The 15591-nt window shown below is 50.4% G+C and overlaps 1 protein-coding gene across 3 annotated transcripts in view; it reads right to left on the reverse strand.

Annotated features, from left to right (window-relative positions):
• Nucleotides 1-15591, reverse strand: part of NTN1 (netrin 1) — a 188736-nt gene that overhangs the window by 161360 nt on the left and 11785 nt on the right. Inside the window, exons 1-2 of one of the 3 annotated variants that reach the window (XM_090291089.1) lie at nucleotides 12598-12637; nucleotides 10777-11858 (exon numbers count right to left, since the gene is read on the reverse strand). In XM_090291089.1, coding sequence (XP_090147215.1) covers nucleotides 10777-11794 — 1018 coding nt within the window. In that variant the 5' untranslated portion in view covers nucleotides 11795-11858; nucleotides 12598-12637. The other 2 variants (XM_090291088.1, XM_090291090.1) reach the window with 2 other exon arrangements.

The following is a 15591-nucleotide window of genomic DNA, read 5'->3' on the forward strand; positions in this document are numbered from 1 at the left end:
TGCACTGAGAAACGGCAACTGACTGAATTCAGACTGAGAGGAGCTGAGGAAGCCATCCATTCAGGTATCTGAGCAGAGGGAACTATGCACCAGGGAGAGCAGGCCGGGAGGCTGGAGCCCAAGGACAGAGGCATGGAGACCGGTTAGGAAACAGTAGCAGTCACCCAGGGGGCGCAAAAGCCTGGACCTTCGGAATGTACCCCATGGGAAGGGAGACCGAACATCTTTGTCCATCAAGCTCAGGTAACAACAGAACTCTTGAGTGAAGGGAGAAAAGGTCTTCAGTGGGAAAATGAAACTTAGGCCTGCTAGACATTCAAGGCAAAGTACATGCTCCTCATTTGACACAGGAATTTCCAGGGTAATTAATTAATGGAAAAATCAGTCCCAAGCCAATGATAACTAGGATATCTGGCAAAACCAAATGTAAAATCACTCACTAGAAGCATTTCCAGAACTAAGACCAGTGGGATTTCCATAAAATCCCCAATAAAGGTAAGCTCCCAGTCTGGCAGCACAAAACACGCACGGAAATCACTCACTATGAGGAAAGGTCATCAGACCAAGCAAGCAGGATTGCACCCCACCAAGTTGAGATCATCCACCAAACTAAAATGGACTAGGATATGTTATGTTTAAAACTCTTTACAAGGAAATAATGCTGAGCAAAAGAAGCCAGTTATTGAAGAGGACATACACTATTTCATTGATATGAAGTTCAAGAACCAGCAAAACGAAATTTATGGTGTTAGAAGTCAATATGGCGATTGCATATGGTGTGTGTTGGGGGAGGCGCAGTAATTGGGAAGGGTGTAATGGGACCTTATGAAAATACTTCATTTATTGATATCTGAGCTAGTTACTCAGTTGAGCAGACTTTGCGGTCATTCATCCAGCTAAACATGCCTGAGGGCAAAGAAGGAACAGATCCCGTGTTTTCTGGTGCCCAAATGGAAGAGCTGGCAAGTGAGGGGGGGGGGGAATTCCCACCAGTCTTGGAGGGCAGGCCAAGTAAGGGCCCCAGTCAGAACCTAAGAGTCTTTTGAGGGAACCCCGATGGAATGGCGGGGATGGGAAATACATCATTCAAGTTGCAGAGCTGCTTCTGGTCAAGACGGGATTGGTGGAGGGCGGTAATGGAGACTGGGAAAGTCCTCAGGAAGGAGGTGCTTCGCACTGGAACACAAATTTCAGAGCTGAAGATGGTCTTCATGCCCCCACCCCTCATTTTAAAAAAGAAAAAAACAAGGCCCAGAGAAGCAAATGAACTTACCCAGAGTCACCCCTGCCCCTTGGGGTAACAGTTTTCCTTGATGTACAGATTAAAGAAGAATAACAGCCAGGAAGAGTGGTGAAAAAGCAAGGCTCCAGAGCCAGATTCTAATTCCAACCCCACACTGGCTGGCCAGCTGTGTGAGTGTGCGACCTTGGGCAAGTTCTGCCTCCTACGGGTCCCTCTATTTCTTAACCTGTAAAGTGGTAAAACTTTCTACAGCATGTATAGCCAATGTATAACCACCTTCTACTACAGCTGAATAGATACCTACTCTAGGACCCAGGGATTCCACTTCTAGATACATACCCGACAGAAATGCATCCATATGTGCATCAAAAGATATGGACACATATGGTCACAGCAGCATTACTTTTAATGGCTAAAACCTGGAAACAACCTAAATGTCCATCATAAGTGGAACAAATAAATAAATGTATATGTGTATATCACAGATCACTACAAAGCAATGAGTACTAACAAAACTATGCCTACCCATGGATAAATACCACAAATAGACTACTGAGCAGAAGAGGTCAGAATACAAGCATGGGATAAGGAGAGAGCTATAGACCCGTACGCCAACAAAAGCCCCAAGTTGAGAATGAGCACCCTGCCTTTGGGCGTCCTTCCAACGCCCTCCGCTGAGCCCCTCCTTAGAAAAATGCAAGGGCTCCTCCCACTCCCCATCCTGTCTCATATACCAACTGGTCCTGAGCACAGCCCCCAGGATAATAGAACAGTGAACGCCCAGAGCAGATAAGGTGCCCAAGCTCTCAGGCTGTGTGTGGTGCCAGATTTAAGCCCAGGCAGTCTGAAGCTGGAGATGAGCTCTCATCCATACCCCTAATACATACATCGTGGTATTTCATACATTATTAACTAAAATGCTGTGCTCTCTGATCTTGATTTAGAAACAAACTATTTCCTATGGATCAGAAAAAGCCATACTTGCTTTTCATTTTCACTAGATCTTTCTTCTGCAGAGATCTTGGATTTAAAAAAAAAACAGGAACCAACACACACACACACACACACACACACACACACACACACAGCTGTCGAACCCTGGTTCCAATAATAAATAGGGTGAGAAATACAAGGGAATAATGTCCAGACCATTCTTCCTTAGCATTTCTGCGTATCAGGATGGCAAACCTGCCTGACAGTGTGGGTTTAGAAAGGCTGATTTCTGTGGATTGGAGTGAGGAGCAGTTTCCTCCCCCGTGGCAGCTGGGAAGGCCTCGCACTTTCTCACCGTGAATTCTCTCCGGGCCTGAGCGAGCCGTGAAGTGAGACAGGGCTGGGTCTGGGAATAAAGCGTTGGCTGAGATCAACCTGCCCACCTCTGAGGTCTGGCTTCGGGCAGAGGAAACAAGTTGGCTGCAGGACTCCGAGCAAGGGGCTGGTGTCCAAGAGCCCTGCCCTGGGGCGCCCAACCCAAAGGTACTTTCATGTTTCAGATGCCAGATTCTAGATCTGTAAACACAATGTGTTTCCTTTTTCATGCTGGGGTGGGGGCTGTTATTGTTCAGCACTTTCTGCGCTGGCCCAAATGGAAGCAGAGCGCTGGGGCTGAGTCCTCTTGTTTCTCAGCACCACAAAGACACGGCTGGGGTCAAGGGCCCAACGCCCCAGATGGGAAAGCCTTGTGCAGGGGGGAGGGAATCTGAGCCAAGTAGGGGGGTGATTTCATTCATGTTTGGGGGCAGTGGAAGCTTCTGTCTCAGAAATTGAGGCAGTCTGGAGCTCTCTCAGTCCAGAGGACTTTGGCAGGAACTGCGGAGCGGACGCTCCCAGGAAGACCACTCTTTCCAAGGAACTGTGGTCCCCAGATAATCTTGGCGTGGAAGAAAACAAAAACACCAAGACAGAACAAACACAGGAGAGACCTGAAGTGACCCACACTCCAATTCGTCCGTAATACACGAGCCAAATCAAAAACCCACTTTAAGACCCTCAGTACATCCCCAGTATCCTGGGCATTAGGCAAATTCCCTCGCGTTGGGAACCCACCCATATTTACGATGAGTACAACTAGTCGTCTTTCCACATGCACAACCTCACAAATGAGAGTGTGTTCCACCTGCAGGAGGGGGTCCAGGTCACACTTCTTTGCATTCCAGAGCCAGCAGAGCCACCTGACCACTGAATGCTCCAGGAACAACCTCTTCAAGGTACATCCTTGTCTGCCGGCTGGGGCAGCAGGAGGGAGTCTTCTGACACTGAAAATGACATATGGTTTCCATCTCTTAGGCTAATTCTGAGTAAGGCGTGAGGGCTGCCTAGCGTGTTATGTTGAGAGGGACCATTTCTGGACTTAGGAGAAGAGTGCTGGGATTGATTAGCAATGTGTGTCCTGGTTTCAGAATTGGGGAGTGGTGGTATACCTACTAAGTACACCCCCAAGCCCCTCCGAGCACTGACACTGGTTATCAGGCAGGCAGGGGGGGTCCATCACTTGGGGATCTCAAATGTGAAATGTAGCCCAACATATAGGCCTCCAGAAACTAAGATATATCGCATTTCCTTGTTACCTTGGGCTCAGTTTTCCAGATTCAGCCCCTTTAAAGATCCCGGGGGTCTTACCCATTGTCTAACTTAGGTGTGGAGCCTCCAGGATGGGTAAACATTGGACGAGACAACTCATAATCTCTCATTCGTAGCCAGAAAAGGACTGGAGGAAAAATCTGGAAAACCTAGCAACAGCACCAGCCACGGAGGGGGAATGGATGGGCCCCCAAATAACTTGACCCTCTGAAGAGGCCCGACGCGTCGCACAGGCCAGCCCTGAGTCCTCCACAGACCCATATCTCCAGCATCTTCCTCCAGCCACTAGCTGAGCTGGGAAAACTCAGCTACAGTTGATATAACAAACTAGGGTGCTGCTTGCTGCCTTCCAAGGTCTCACTCGACAATTCTCCTTTGATCTCTGGAAAGCCATGCTTTTAAAAAGCCTGAAAGTCTACCATACATACAGAGACACCTTTCTTCTGGGCCTTCTTCACAGGCATAGATGCAATGCAACACAAATTCCCTTCAACTTAACTGCAGCTACTATGCTAATCCCAACGGCAGGAGGATCAGGGGCCTGGGGGGAGGGCCCTAGCACAGGAAAAGGCAGAGCACACTTCTGCATTTCTTGGCAGAACTCCTGTACACCTGTCCCCTCAGATGATCTTCCCTTGTTCTCCGAGTGCTGGCGGCCGCCTCTGATAGAAATGTCCATCGCCACGCAGGCCTGGGACAGGCACAGAAGCGTCAGGAGGGCAAGGCTCTGAGGAGAGGCACTCCACGTCCCTCCAGCCCAGGACCACAGTCCCTTCTCCCTGTCAGAGGGTAGAACTGGCACAAAATAACGTAGCCAGGGCTGAACACACACCCAGCTAAGGTCTCCCAGAAGCTGGGGATGGGGTGGGAGCATTACCTCTACAGACAAAGGACTGACAACTGAACTGGGTCTCTACCTTCAGACATAGGGGGGCGGGGAATGCACATAAATTACACAACGTGTCAAAGGCAGATTAAAATTTAATTCTGAGGTTACAATGGAGTGCACCTTTGACATAAGAATGTGCAAATGCAGTACTGAGCTCCTGTGTTGTGCTACACAAGGCAAATCTCAGGATAGCAGTCAGCACGGAGGCTAAGGGCCCGGCGTCTGGAGGACTGTCCCAGGCAGCTCACTTATTTCAGGCGCTATTCAAAAATACCGTGCCTTGGAGCTGGTTATAATAGGACATGGCTCGTTCATTGATCAGCCTTCAAAACAAGCACTGCTGATCACCCCCACCCCACTCCCCGTGCATGCAATGGTGTCTGTCGCTGAATAAGCCAAGATGTGCCCCTGCAGACCTGTCCACATTTAATTCAGTCTGTGTAAAAACTGCCCTTTGATGGCAGGAACATCTGTTTTTGAAAAGCTTCCGTTCCTTGTGGCAATCTGATTAATTGAAACAAAGCACCTAGTACAATGCCTGGCATTTAGTTGGAGCTTGTAGTGTGCTTGCAGAATGCAACCTGGCGACCACCGTGGACTGACATTCTAAACTCTGCAGCCCCCCAGCCACCTCAACCACTGCCGCACCTTCCACGGCTGTGGAGACCACAGGGGCTGCTGTGTGTCTTTCCAGACAACGGGCAACTGCTGTGGGCCGCTTTGCAAGTATGAGGCTTAAATCCTGAGCATTTCATAAGCCCCCCTACACCTCCGGTCTCCCACTCATTTAAGGCACTGCAGAAGCCCCAGGTATGATGATCATTTCTAAAAGAGAGAAAAAAATCCTGGCTCACAAAATATCCATACTTGTGCATCGACAGATAAGGCTGTTTTATAACCCAGGTCCCTAGAGAGCCACTTATTTCAGCGAGGCCAGTGTGCATTGCAGAAACTAGAGAAGCCATCAAGATAACACGAATACCAACCCAGTGGACTTTTGAAGTGTAAACATAAAAGTCTATTAAGAATACAATGTTGGTTTAATCCCAAGACAAAAAATCTACTTAATGAAAAGCACAACTCATCTCAAGAAGGAAATATCGATACCAGCTGTGAACAGAAAATGAGGGGATTCCTTCCAGGGAACATTTGAATTTCAACCCACTGCCTTTCCAATATTTTCTCTGGACATGAAGTCTCAAATACTTTTCTGAGGATCTCATTTTTCTATGGGAGGAGGAGGTCAGAGAGAAGTCTGGGCAGGGCCCAAAGGAGAGCCTGGCAGGGCCTGGAAATGCAGGGACCCACCCCACAAGGATTATCCCAACACCACTGTTTCTCCTCCCTGGAGACAGAAGGGAACAGCCTTGCTGCCCACCAGGCACTAACGAGAACACCCGGAAGACCCTCACTCCAGCTGCCATGGGGCCAACAGCGATCAATGACAGCCTGGTGCTGCTAACCCAGAAACGCTGCCCCCACCAACACCACCCAGTAACCAGGGTATGCCATTAAACTCCTCTCTTTAACAACACTTTTTAGCCATTTCCTAGGATTTTTTTTTTTTTTTTCAATATGTTCTGGAGAAGCAAAGGGAATCCAAGCATCAAGGAGAAAGGAGAGGCCTTGGTTTGAGAGGATTTTCTGATGATGATCTCTGTTCCACCACTTTTGAGAGTGGTCACGGGCAGTCACAGGCCCTGGAACCAAGAAAGGCGTGGCCATCAGGAACGCCATGCAAGCTGGGCACCCACAAGAAGTATTGAAACCTCTTCACTTACATTCTAACTCCCAGCTCCCACGAGGCCTGATGGCTAAAATAAAAGACAACTTATTATATATAAGCTCGTATAAACACAACACATATAATAATATGGCACAGTATGAGGTACTGTAACACAGGGACCACCTGCCGTTCTATCAAGAAGTAACAGGTTGTGCCAACTTTTCTCCTATTCATGATGTGTAACTGCCATCCACCCATCCATCCATCTATTCTATGGGGAGGCAGCACAGAGGATGCAATCAAAGCATCAACATCAGGCTGGAGTTCCAGCCCCACTGTCTACGAGCTACATGCAGTGCTAATAGCCAGTAGCGTTTGGGTAAACCATTAATGTCTCTAGGTTATGGTTTCATCTGTAAACACAATAACAATGCCTATTATTAGCATAGTCACAATAATTAAATGACTAAATTAACATGAGCGCGTGGCCAAAAACAAGCCCGCAGGAGTTAATCATCACAATGACAATAATTATAATAATTACTACAGCTATAAAAGCATTCACTGATCTACAGCTATGTGCCAGACTCTGGACTAGGCAGTAAATAATGAGAGCCTTCTGATTTTGCAGGAGTCTTTAGTGGGGCATTGGATTTCTCATGGCAACACCACCAATATCACCTCTTCTTGCCAGGGAGGCTGGTAGGCCCAATCACTGGAGCCATTTACTGCATGCAAAACTCCCTCCCCAAAGCCATGTTTAAACAATTATGGGCATTATGTTGCAGGTACCCATGACCATAGGAGGCCAGCCCAGCACAGTGCTCATCTTGCAGAGATGTCTTTTGTGCGGGTTTTGGGTTTCAGCTGGGCAACGCAAAACCAGAGAGCAAGTCGCAAAACGAGTTTTCACAAGCTCACCCTGTCACAAACCAAGCAGGGGTTCATGCTGACATCCCCACAGTAAGATTAAACAACATGCTTAGTCAGGCACTAAATACTAACACAGCTCCGACGTCAGGGGGACACTGATTAAAACTGATGTCAATAATTTATGAAACACAATATGGTCTTCAGATGCTCTTTTGGGGGGAAAAAAGGAAGGGGGAGAAAAGGGCCTAGCAACCCAGGTGGTTTAAAACTGTTCATGCATTTTCCCTTGAATGTCCACCCCCCCCCCATGCATGGATGGTTCTTTACACCATGAATGTAAATGCACATGTGTATAAAAGCATGTGAGCACTGCTGATACATACGGGCGGAAGAAAGTATTTAGCTATTCCACTGAGAGCTGTTGAGGCTGTAACATTATACACAGTCTTGTCTTTCATATTGTTTTGAGGGTTTTGTTTTGTTTTTTTTCCGGAAGAAATCCAAAATCGCATTTAAAATAAAAGTGGGTTTTACAAAGGTTCACATTTATTCCGCAGAGAACTCAACTTGAAACAACACCAAAAAGAAAGCTCGACCAAAGGAAACCTATAGGATATATGCATTTCCTAGTAATCTGAAAGCACCCTGGTCCCATGGAGAAGAAACATGTAGTGAAATGGTAGCAAATTTCTTTTTTAGAGTTTTAGGAACTGGGGTTAACCTGCGGAAGGAAACCATTTCAGTCTATTCTTAATCGTGCCTCATTTTTATAAAGGCAAAGACAGAACAGCACTGTGACAATGTTTCATTTTTATCAAGACTGGTTTTTGGAATAAAAAATACATATACTTCTTTACTTTGCCTTAGTTGTAAATAATCTGGGTAGCTTGACTTTATATGTCAACAGTGTGAAATTCACAAGATGGGATTATGTTGTGGGGGGGAAAATCTGAGCCACTGAGAGTACAAAAGTTAGTGTTTGAAGGATTTATTAATGCCTTTTCCTAGCACAGTGCCCTGTAGTGCCTCCAAACACCTGTCAAATACTAATTCATTCACGCATCTCCACTGCAGGGCCTTTTCATAAAACGCTCGACCTTTAATTGTAAATCACTTTTAAATTGTCTTTGCTGGCTTTCTCTTTTGCAGAATGATGGAAAAATCACTAAGACTTCAATTTAGACTTTATAAGAACTTCAACCTGACTCTCCTGTATCTACAAGGTATCAGAACATCTACTCAAAAAGGAAACTATATATAACTTTAGCATAGTTAAACTGGCTTTGCTTTTATAAGATGACTGAATAATTGGCAAAATTTAAAGATTCATTAACTATTGGGAATTAAAATAACTTCAGTAAAAACCAGAAAATATTGTTAGCCTATTATTTGTCATGTAGATTATGTACTTATTAGGCCTAATTAAACTTTTTGAGCAAAAAGGCTTCCTAATTACATTAGTTAATATGTTGATTGCTCAATTTGGCCTAAAAAAAAAAAATCTGGTCAATCCAATTTGTGTATAGTTAATACCTCAATCAAAAGACAAAATCCAAACTACAGAGGTTATTTCAAGTGCATAACCATTATTACAGCAAATGTGGGTTATGCCTCCAAAGTGACAGGGAGAGAGAGGGGTGGCTGATGAATCTGAACAAACCTAACACTCAGAGGAATCTTCAAACCAGTAAAATGTTACCACGAAGTCCAGTTTATTTGCCTCAACGTATTCACTTGCATCTGTCCAATTAGACCCTGCTGGTGACAATTCAAAGGTATCTTTCATATGCACATACAAACTACAACTGATAGCAAAACCCTGGGAGGCCCTTGGAATATCAATACAGGCTTTTTACACACAAAAGGAAGAAAAGAAAGAGGAAAGGGAGAAAAGGGTAAGAGATGGGGAAAACCAACATTTCTGAAGAACTTGAACAGATCAAAGGAATTTTACTCTCAAAGACCACTAATTCCGGGTATAACTACTATCTCACTGGGGAATCCTGAAAAGTCTCTTCAGACTGGTGACCAGGTCCCTCTCGTAAAGGAGGGGAGGACCGGGGAGAACAATTAGGTCGGCAAAATCGGGACACACTGAGCGCAGAAATGGAGGCTCCGCCGAGCAACAGGAGACACAACCCTCTGCAGACCAGGAGGCCTCGCTGGGCCTCAGCGCGACGGGCTCTCCAAGACATGTTTTCCATTCGATTGCTCAGAAGTCTGCATCCGCAGTCATAAGGCACAAACTATTCGACAACATGACACAATTAATCAGAACCAGATCTCCAAACGTGTGTTTGCGGGGACCAGCAAACTTTGCAATGTGCCTCAGAGAGCGGAGCAATTGAAAAGACTCACACTGACTGTTGGGGGTGGGGAGAGGCGGAGGAAAAATCTGCGTTCACAAAAGATGCACACCAAATGGCACTTTACAAACTGAATAATTTTCATTAAAAACAAAATGAGGGATTTGGAAATATACTTCTCATACTGGAAGAGTAAAGTATTGTCCTACTACCGCCCTTTCCCTCCCCTCCACCCCCACCCGGGCTGGGAGAAACTGGTGCCTGAAAGTTTCTATAGCAGCAAAACTACAATTCAGAAATAGAACGGATCCATTTTTTTTAGCCTCACTTCTGACACAACGTATTCGCCAGTGCCGGTTTTGTCGGTTTTCTCTTTCAGGAACTGAAACCCCGTTAAAAAGCGAGAATCTGGATCCTTAGTTAATTCAAGACTGTTTAATGTCACCAAACCCTGACACTAACAAAAAATTCTGGTGTACTTCTTTTTTGAACCAGAATTGAATTAGTTTAAAATAATTACTGAACTCTCCTTTGAATTCTGTAGGTAGTAATTTAAGTCACATCATTCTTTTGCTAACACAAACACGCTGTCCAAAAGAAAAAATATATTTTTTTTCAAACCATAAAAGATAACTCGTCGGGTACAGAACTGGCCCCAAAGTGCAAATCCCTCTGCCATCTCCCAAGGGATTTACGGTTGTGGAGCTGAAACTTCCCGGGAACCCGGCCGGGGTCTCCCCAACTGCGCGCCCAGCTGCAGCCCTAAGAAAGGGGGGAGGGAAGAAGGGGGAGCGGATCCCAGGGTCCCGCCAAACTGAGGGTTAGCCAAAGAGTGTTTGCATTTGGATCCGAGGTTAGAGGGACCAGCCTGCAAGTTTTCTGCAAAACCCTCTCCCCCCGTGGCATTTCTACTTGGCTTCACACCGAGAGTCCACGGCCAGCGCCACGCAAGAGAGTGGTCGTGCTCTCTGCCCTTTCCGGCCTACGACATCCCAGAACGCACCTCCCAACCACTCCCGCAGCATTAACGCAACGGATGAACCCTCCGTGCGGCTGCCGCTGGCCCTCCAGAGAACTCGTGGCTGCGAGGCCCGGGAGCAGCCCCCCTCGCGCCCCCGCCCGCCGCCCGCCGCCCACACCCCCGCCGCGCTCCACTCACCCACGCACTCGTTGGCCTCGCGGGCGGTTGCGCGCTGCCAGGGCCGGTCGTAATGGAAAGGCTTGCAGCGGTCGCACTCGGGACCCGCCGTGTTGTGCCTGCAGTCGCACACTAGGCTGTCGTCGCGGTCGCGCACGCAGCGGGCCGCGTGTCCGTTGCACTTGCAGCGGCCGCCCACCTGCAGGTCGGACACTGCGTAAAAGTACGAGTCGCGCGCCAGCTCCGAGTCGTCCTCGTTCTCGTCGCCGAATGTGTGCAGGCGGCTGAAGGCCACGCGGATGTCGGTGGCCGTGACCCAGTCCTGCAGCACCGGCGAGTTGTCGAAGTCGTGTGCCGAGGGCCGCCCGTCCAGCGTGCTGAAGGCGATGAGGCCGCCCGAGAGCGGGCGCATGTCAGTGTGCGAGTCGGTACACACGGCCTCCTGTTCGTTCTGCTTGGTGATGGGCGCGCGGTGCGGCCGATTGTACATCTTGCGGCACTGCGTGGAGTAGAACTGAAAGGGCACCCACGTGCGCCCGTAGTCCATGGACTTGTAGATGGCCATGGACTCGGGCCGCGGAGAGCAGAACTGCAGGCTCACGTAAGTCACCTCGAACTTCTTGCCTAGCGACAGCGTGAGCGTGACGTTGAGTGGAAACTGAAGGTAGTTCTCGGACTGCCAGCACGTCAGGTTGTGCGGGTTGTTGAGATCGGTGAGGAAGGCAGGTGGGTGCGCCTTCTTGGGGTCCGACGCGTTGCAGAGGTGGCAGGAGCGCAGCCGCTCCTCGCCGCGCTCGCTCACCACGCAGTAGCGCGCCGGGGGCCGGCCGCAGGTGCTGGACACTCGCACGTCCTTGCCGAAGGCCGCGTTGACAAAGTCAGGGATGCAGCGGCGGGGGTGGCCGTTCTCATCCGAGCAGGGGTCGGGCTGCGCCGCCTGGCCGGCGAACATGCTGAGCCCGGGCCCGCCGCGCACCGCGCCCACCAGGCATGCCACCGCCGCCAGCGCGGCCAGCGCCTCCCACACTGCGCGCATCATGCTGCGTCCAGCTTGCCCCGGCCCCGCCGAGCCGAGGAGTCGGTCCGCCCGCCGCAGAAGGCGCCTGCGGAGAGAGGGGAGCTGCGCTCAGCCAGCCCGCCCCGCGCCCTCCTTTCCCCGCGGGGCAAAGCGCCGGGGCGCGGGCGAACGCCTGGCTTCTCCAGCACCAGCCCCCATGGCCGGCCGTCCGCTTCGCAGAGGAAGAAGAATCCAGAGCCCCCAAGCAAGAATCGCCCGCGCTTGTCCCCGGCCCAGCGGAGAACCGGGGTCACGCGGGCTAAAGCTCGGCTTCCCAGCCACCACCGCCTCCACGCCGCCCGAGGGGCATGCCCGCGCCCGTCCGCCCGTCCGCAGCCAGCCCGCCTAACACCCCAAGTCTCGGGTGCAGAAGAGCGCGGGGGCCCCCAACACGGCACGACCCGCGCCCCTCCCTCCCGCAGCCTGGGATCCCTCTCCCGCGCCCCCGATCGCGTCCCCGCCGGAGACTCCGCATTCGGGACTTTACCTCTGGAGGGGGCAAAAGAGAAAGAAAAGTTTGCCCGGCCCTGGCCGGGGAGCCCGCACGCCGGACAGCTAGAGCTGCTCACTCGCAGCTAGCAGACGCGTCCTGCCTCAGCGCGGGCTTGCCAGCTCCATGCCCTGCGCGGCCGCCGCTACCCAGCCCGGGCCCCAGCCCGGCCGCTGCTGCCGCCGCCTCTCTCTCCCGAGCGACGAGGCGGCCGCCCGTCTCCCGCCGCGGTGCGAGTGCTGCCCAGCCCGCGCCCGGGGCGCACACACACTCAGGCTCGCTGGCGCTTACTCACACACGCACGCACGCCTCCGAAGGCTCCGCCGAAGCCGCCACTCGAGCCGGGAGTGGGGGGCGGAGGGGAGCGCGGGGGCGGGGGGCGGGACCGCCGGGCGGGGCGCCGGCCAATAACGTCGGCGAGCAACCGCCCGCTCGCGAGCTAAGTTTTCACCCCGGGAAAGAAGAAAGTTAAACGGAACCGGCCTGGGACGCGGGGAGAGCCGTGAACGCTAACGGGTGGGAGCCCGGGAGCTCGAGAAAGCAAAGCAGAGACAAAGAGAAAGCTAGAAGAGCGCCCGGGGAAACCCCGGAGAGGGGGCTGGGCCCGCGCGCACCCCTTGGAGGGAGGAGGGGCCGGCCAGGGACTGTCAGCCTCGCCCCGGCCCCGCGCTGCCCCGGGAGCCTCGCAGGTTTCCGCCGGCCCCACGCCTCTAGGAGTGCGCAGGCGGGGGGGAGGCGGGGGGGCGGGGAGGGGACGGTTTTCTCCCTCGCGGTCCCATCCAAACACATCTGTGTTTGTTTTCTTTGCTGCGCTGAGGTCGGGCCTTCCTCTAACCCAGCCTGATGGCCCTGGTGGCACCGCGCTGTATGCGGTACCCTTGTCGGCAAACAGCCCGGGGTCATGCGGAAGAAGAGGACGGAGCCTCTGCCTGCTCACTTCTCCTGCCCGAAGCCCCTGGAGTCTGGCGAGAAAGGGCTGCTGCTCCGTAACCCCCGCCACACACAGTTGTCACTGCGTGGTTGCGCCTGCCGGGAACTTCACTCCTTTTATGCGGGGGGAGCTGAGGTGCGCAGGGGACGGAAGGGGAAAGATGCCGGACAGCACCCGGGCACCGGCCAACGACCCTCTGACAGGTCTGCGGAGCCTCAGGCTGGGGGAAGCCAGGCCTCCCTGGACCCGCTGAGGAAGGCTCCTAGTACTTATTCGTGGCTCGGGTTTTTAAGGGTGCTGCACCCTACACCACCTCACGGGAGCCCCACAGCAGCTTTACGAAGTAGGTATTAACTCCTCATTGCAGATGAGGACACTGAGGTCTCAGGAGGTGAAGACACTTGCCCAAATCTCTCACCGAGTAAACATCAAATCCAAGAATAGAGATCTGGGCTCCTTCTTCTCCTCACATCTGTCAAATGGATATTCCCAACCAATTATAGTCTCATGGGACATCCTTGGGCCCACCCACCTTCTCCTTCTGGCCTCAATCTCTGTCACCTGAAAAAAGACTGAAGACAGTTACAGCATCCTTAAACCATCCTGCAGCAGCAGCCAAGGAGCTCTGGGGAAAAGAATGCCCTGGGCAGAGAGTGTGCAGCTCCATTTCTGATGGTTTGTTACTAGTAATAGACCTGGACTGAAAGCCCAGGGTCCTGGTTCCGGCCCAACAGCTGAGTTGCTGCATTAACTCCACTAAGGGCTTCATTTTGTCTTACTGGCATTTTCATGAACTGAGACTCTTAAGAAGGGGCCTCAGGGCTGGGCTGGTCCAGCCAGCCTTGGAAGAATGCTTATCCCTGGAGTCCCTGAGAGACAGCCACCCTGGCCTGCTCTTCCAGGCATGGCAGTTCACCCAGCCCAAGGAAATAAATCCATTCCATCGCAGGACAGCCTGGGCCCATCCTTTCCCCTGGGGTAGCACATTAGCTTTGCCTTTCTGTGCCACTACCACTCTGCACTGGTTATTTATGCCTTGCCTTGTGGCAGAGAGGATTTCAGGTGACTTACAGGGTACTTAAAGCATGGCAAAATAACATAAATTAGGAAGTGAGCTGAAAGGAGATAAACAACATGTTTAACCACTGTGGACTGTGAAATTCCAATGGTATGAAAGGCAGCCTAGCAGTTAGGAGCACATGCTTTGGAGCCAGAGTGTGACGCTGGCAAGTTTTGCACCTTCCTGTGCCTCATTTTCCTCTTTTCAAAGGGGACCCAATAACATCTACCTCTTAGGGTTCTGAGCATCAGATGAGTTCACATATGAACATTATAGCTTACAATACATATACATATTATACTTATATAATCTACATGAATATACTTTCACATATATGTATATGTAAGTATACATAAATCCAGGCACATAGTAAGTGGCTATAGAAACATTTGTTCTTAGTATTAAATTGCTACATCTCATAGAAATTTTAAATTATTTAATAAATAAGTTTATTTTTATTTTTGTTTTTTTTAAAGGCTGGCTTCTTTTTAAAATATTTTATTTATTTATTTTTAGAGAGAGGGGAAGGGAGGGAAAAAGAGAGAAACATCAATGTGTGGTTGCCTCTTGCAAGCCCTCAACCAGGGACCTGGCCTGCAACCCAGGCTTGTACCCTGCCCAGGAGTCAAACCAGCAACCTTCCAATTCTCTGCCCTGACTAGGAATCGAACCAGCAATGCTTTGGTTCACAGGGCGGCGCTCAATCCATTGAGCCACACCAGCCAGGGCTTAATAAATAAATTTAATTAATAAAAATATAAAATGGAAAAAGCAAATTACACAACACTACAGCCCCAAAACCACCATGCTCTGCAATGCATACACAGGCAGCAATGCGAATTGTGCTCGTCTCTGGATGATGAAATTAGAGGTGATTTTTACTTACTTTTGCTTGTATGTTCTTGCTTTTGGACAGTAAAATAAGAAGGAAAGCTGAGAGGGAAAACAAAAGAGGGAAGACCAAGGAGAGCTGGGAATAAAGCTAACGTGCATCCTGGAATGCCCTCTTCACCTCCTGTGGGTGGGCCACAACTCTGTCCCTGAGCTTTCCTCCCCCCACGCCCACCCAGCAGCCAAAATGAAAAGACCATGTCAGTTACACAATTCCCAGTGTCCATGAGATAAAAACAGACCTATTACTCAAGAGAATTACAACTATTCTTGGTACTAAAATCAGACAGGAATTTCTCCTGGGAGGGGAGGGCTCATAAAGGGAACTCAGTGTGAGGTGACAATCAAACACCCTGCACGACACCCCCTACCATCACAGCAGTGGGCTCTGTGGGACAGTGTTTGGG

The sequence above is a fragment of the Furipterus horrens genome, unplaced genomic scaffold (assembly GCF_987537825.1).
Source record: "Furipterus horrens unplaced genomic scaffold, mFurHor1.1.pri manual_scaffold_11, whole genome shotgun sequence".
Taxonomy (NCBI): domain Eukaryota; kingdom Metazoa; phylum Chordata; class Mammalia; order Chiroptera; family Furipteridae; genus Furipterus; species Furipterus horrens.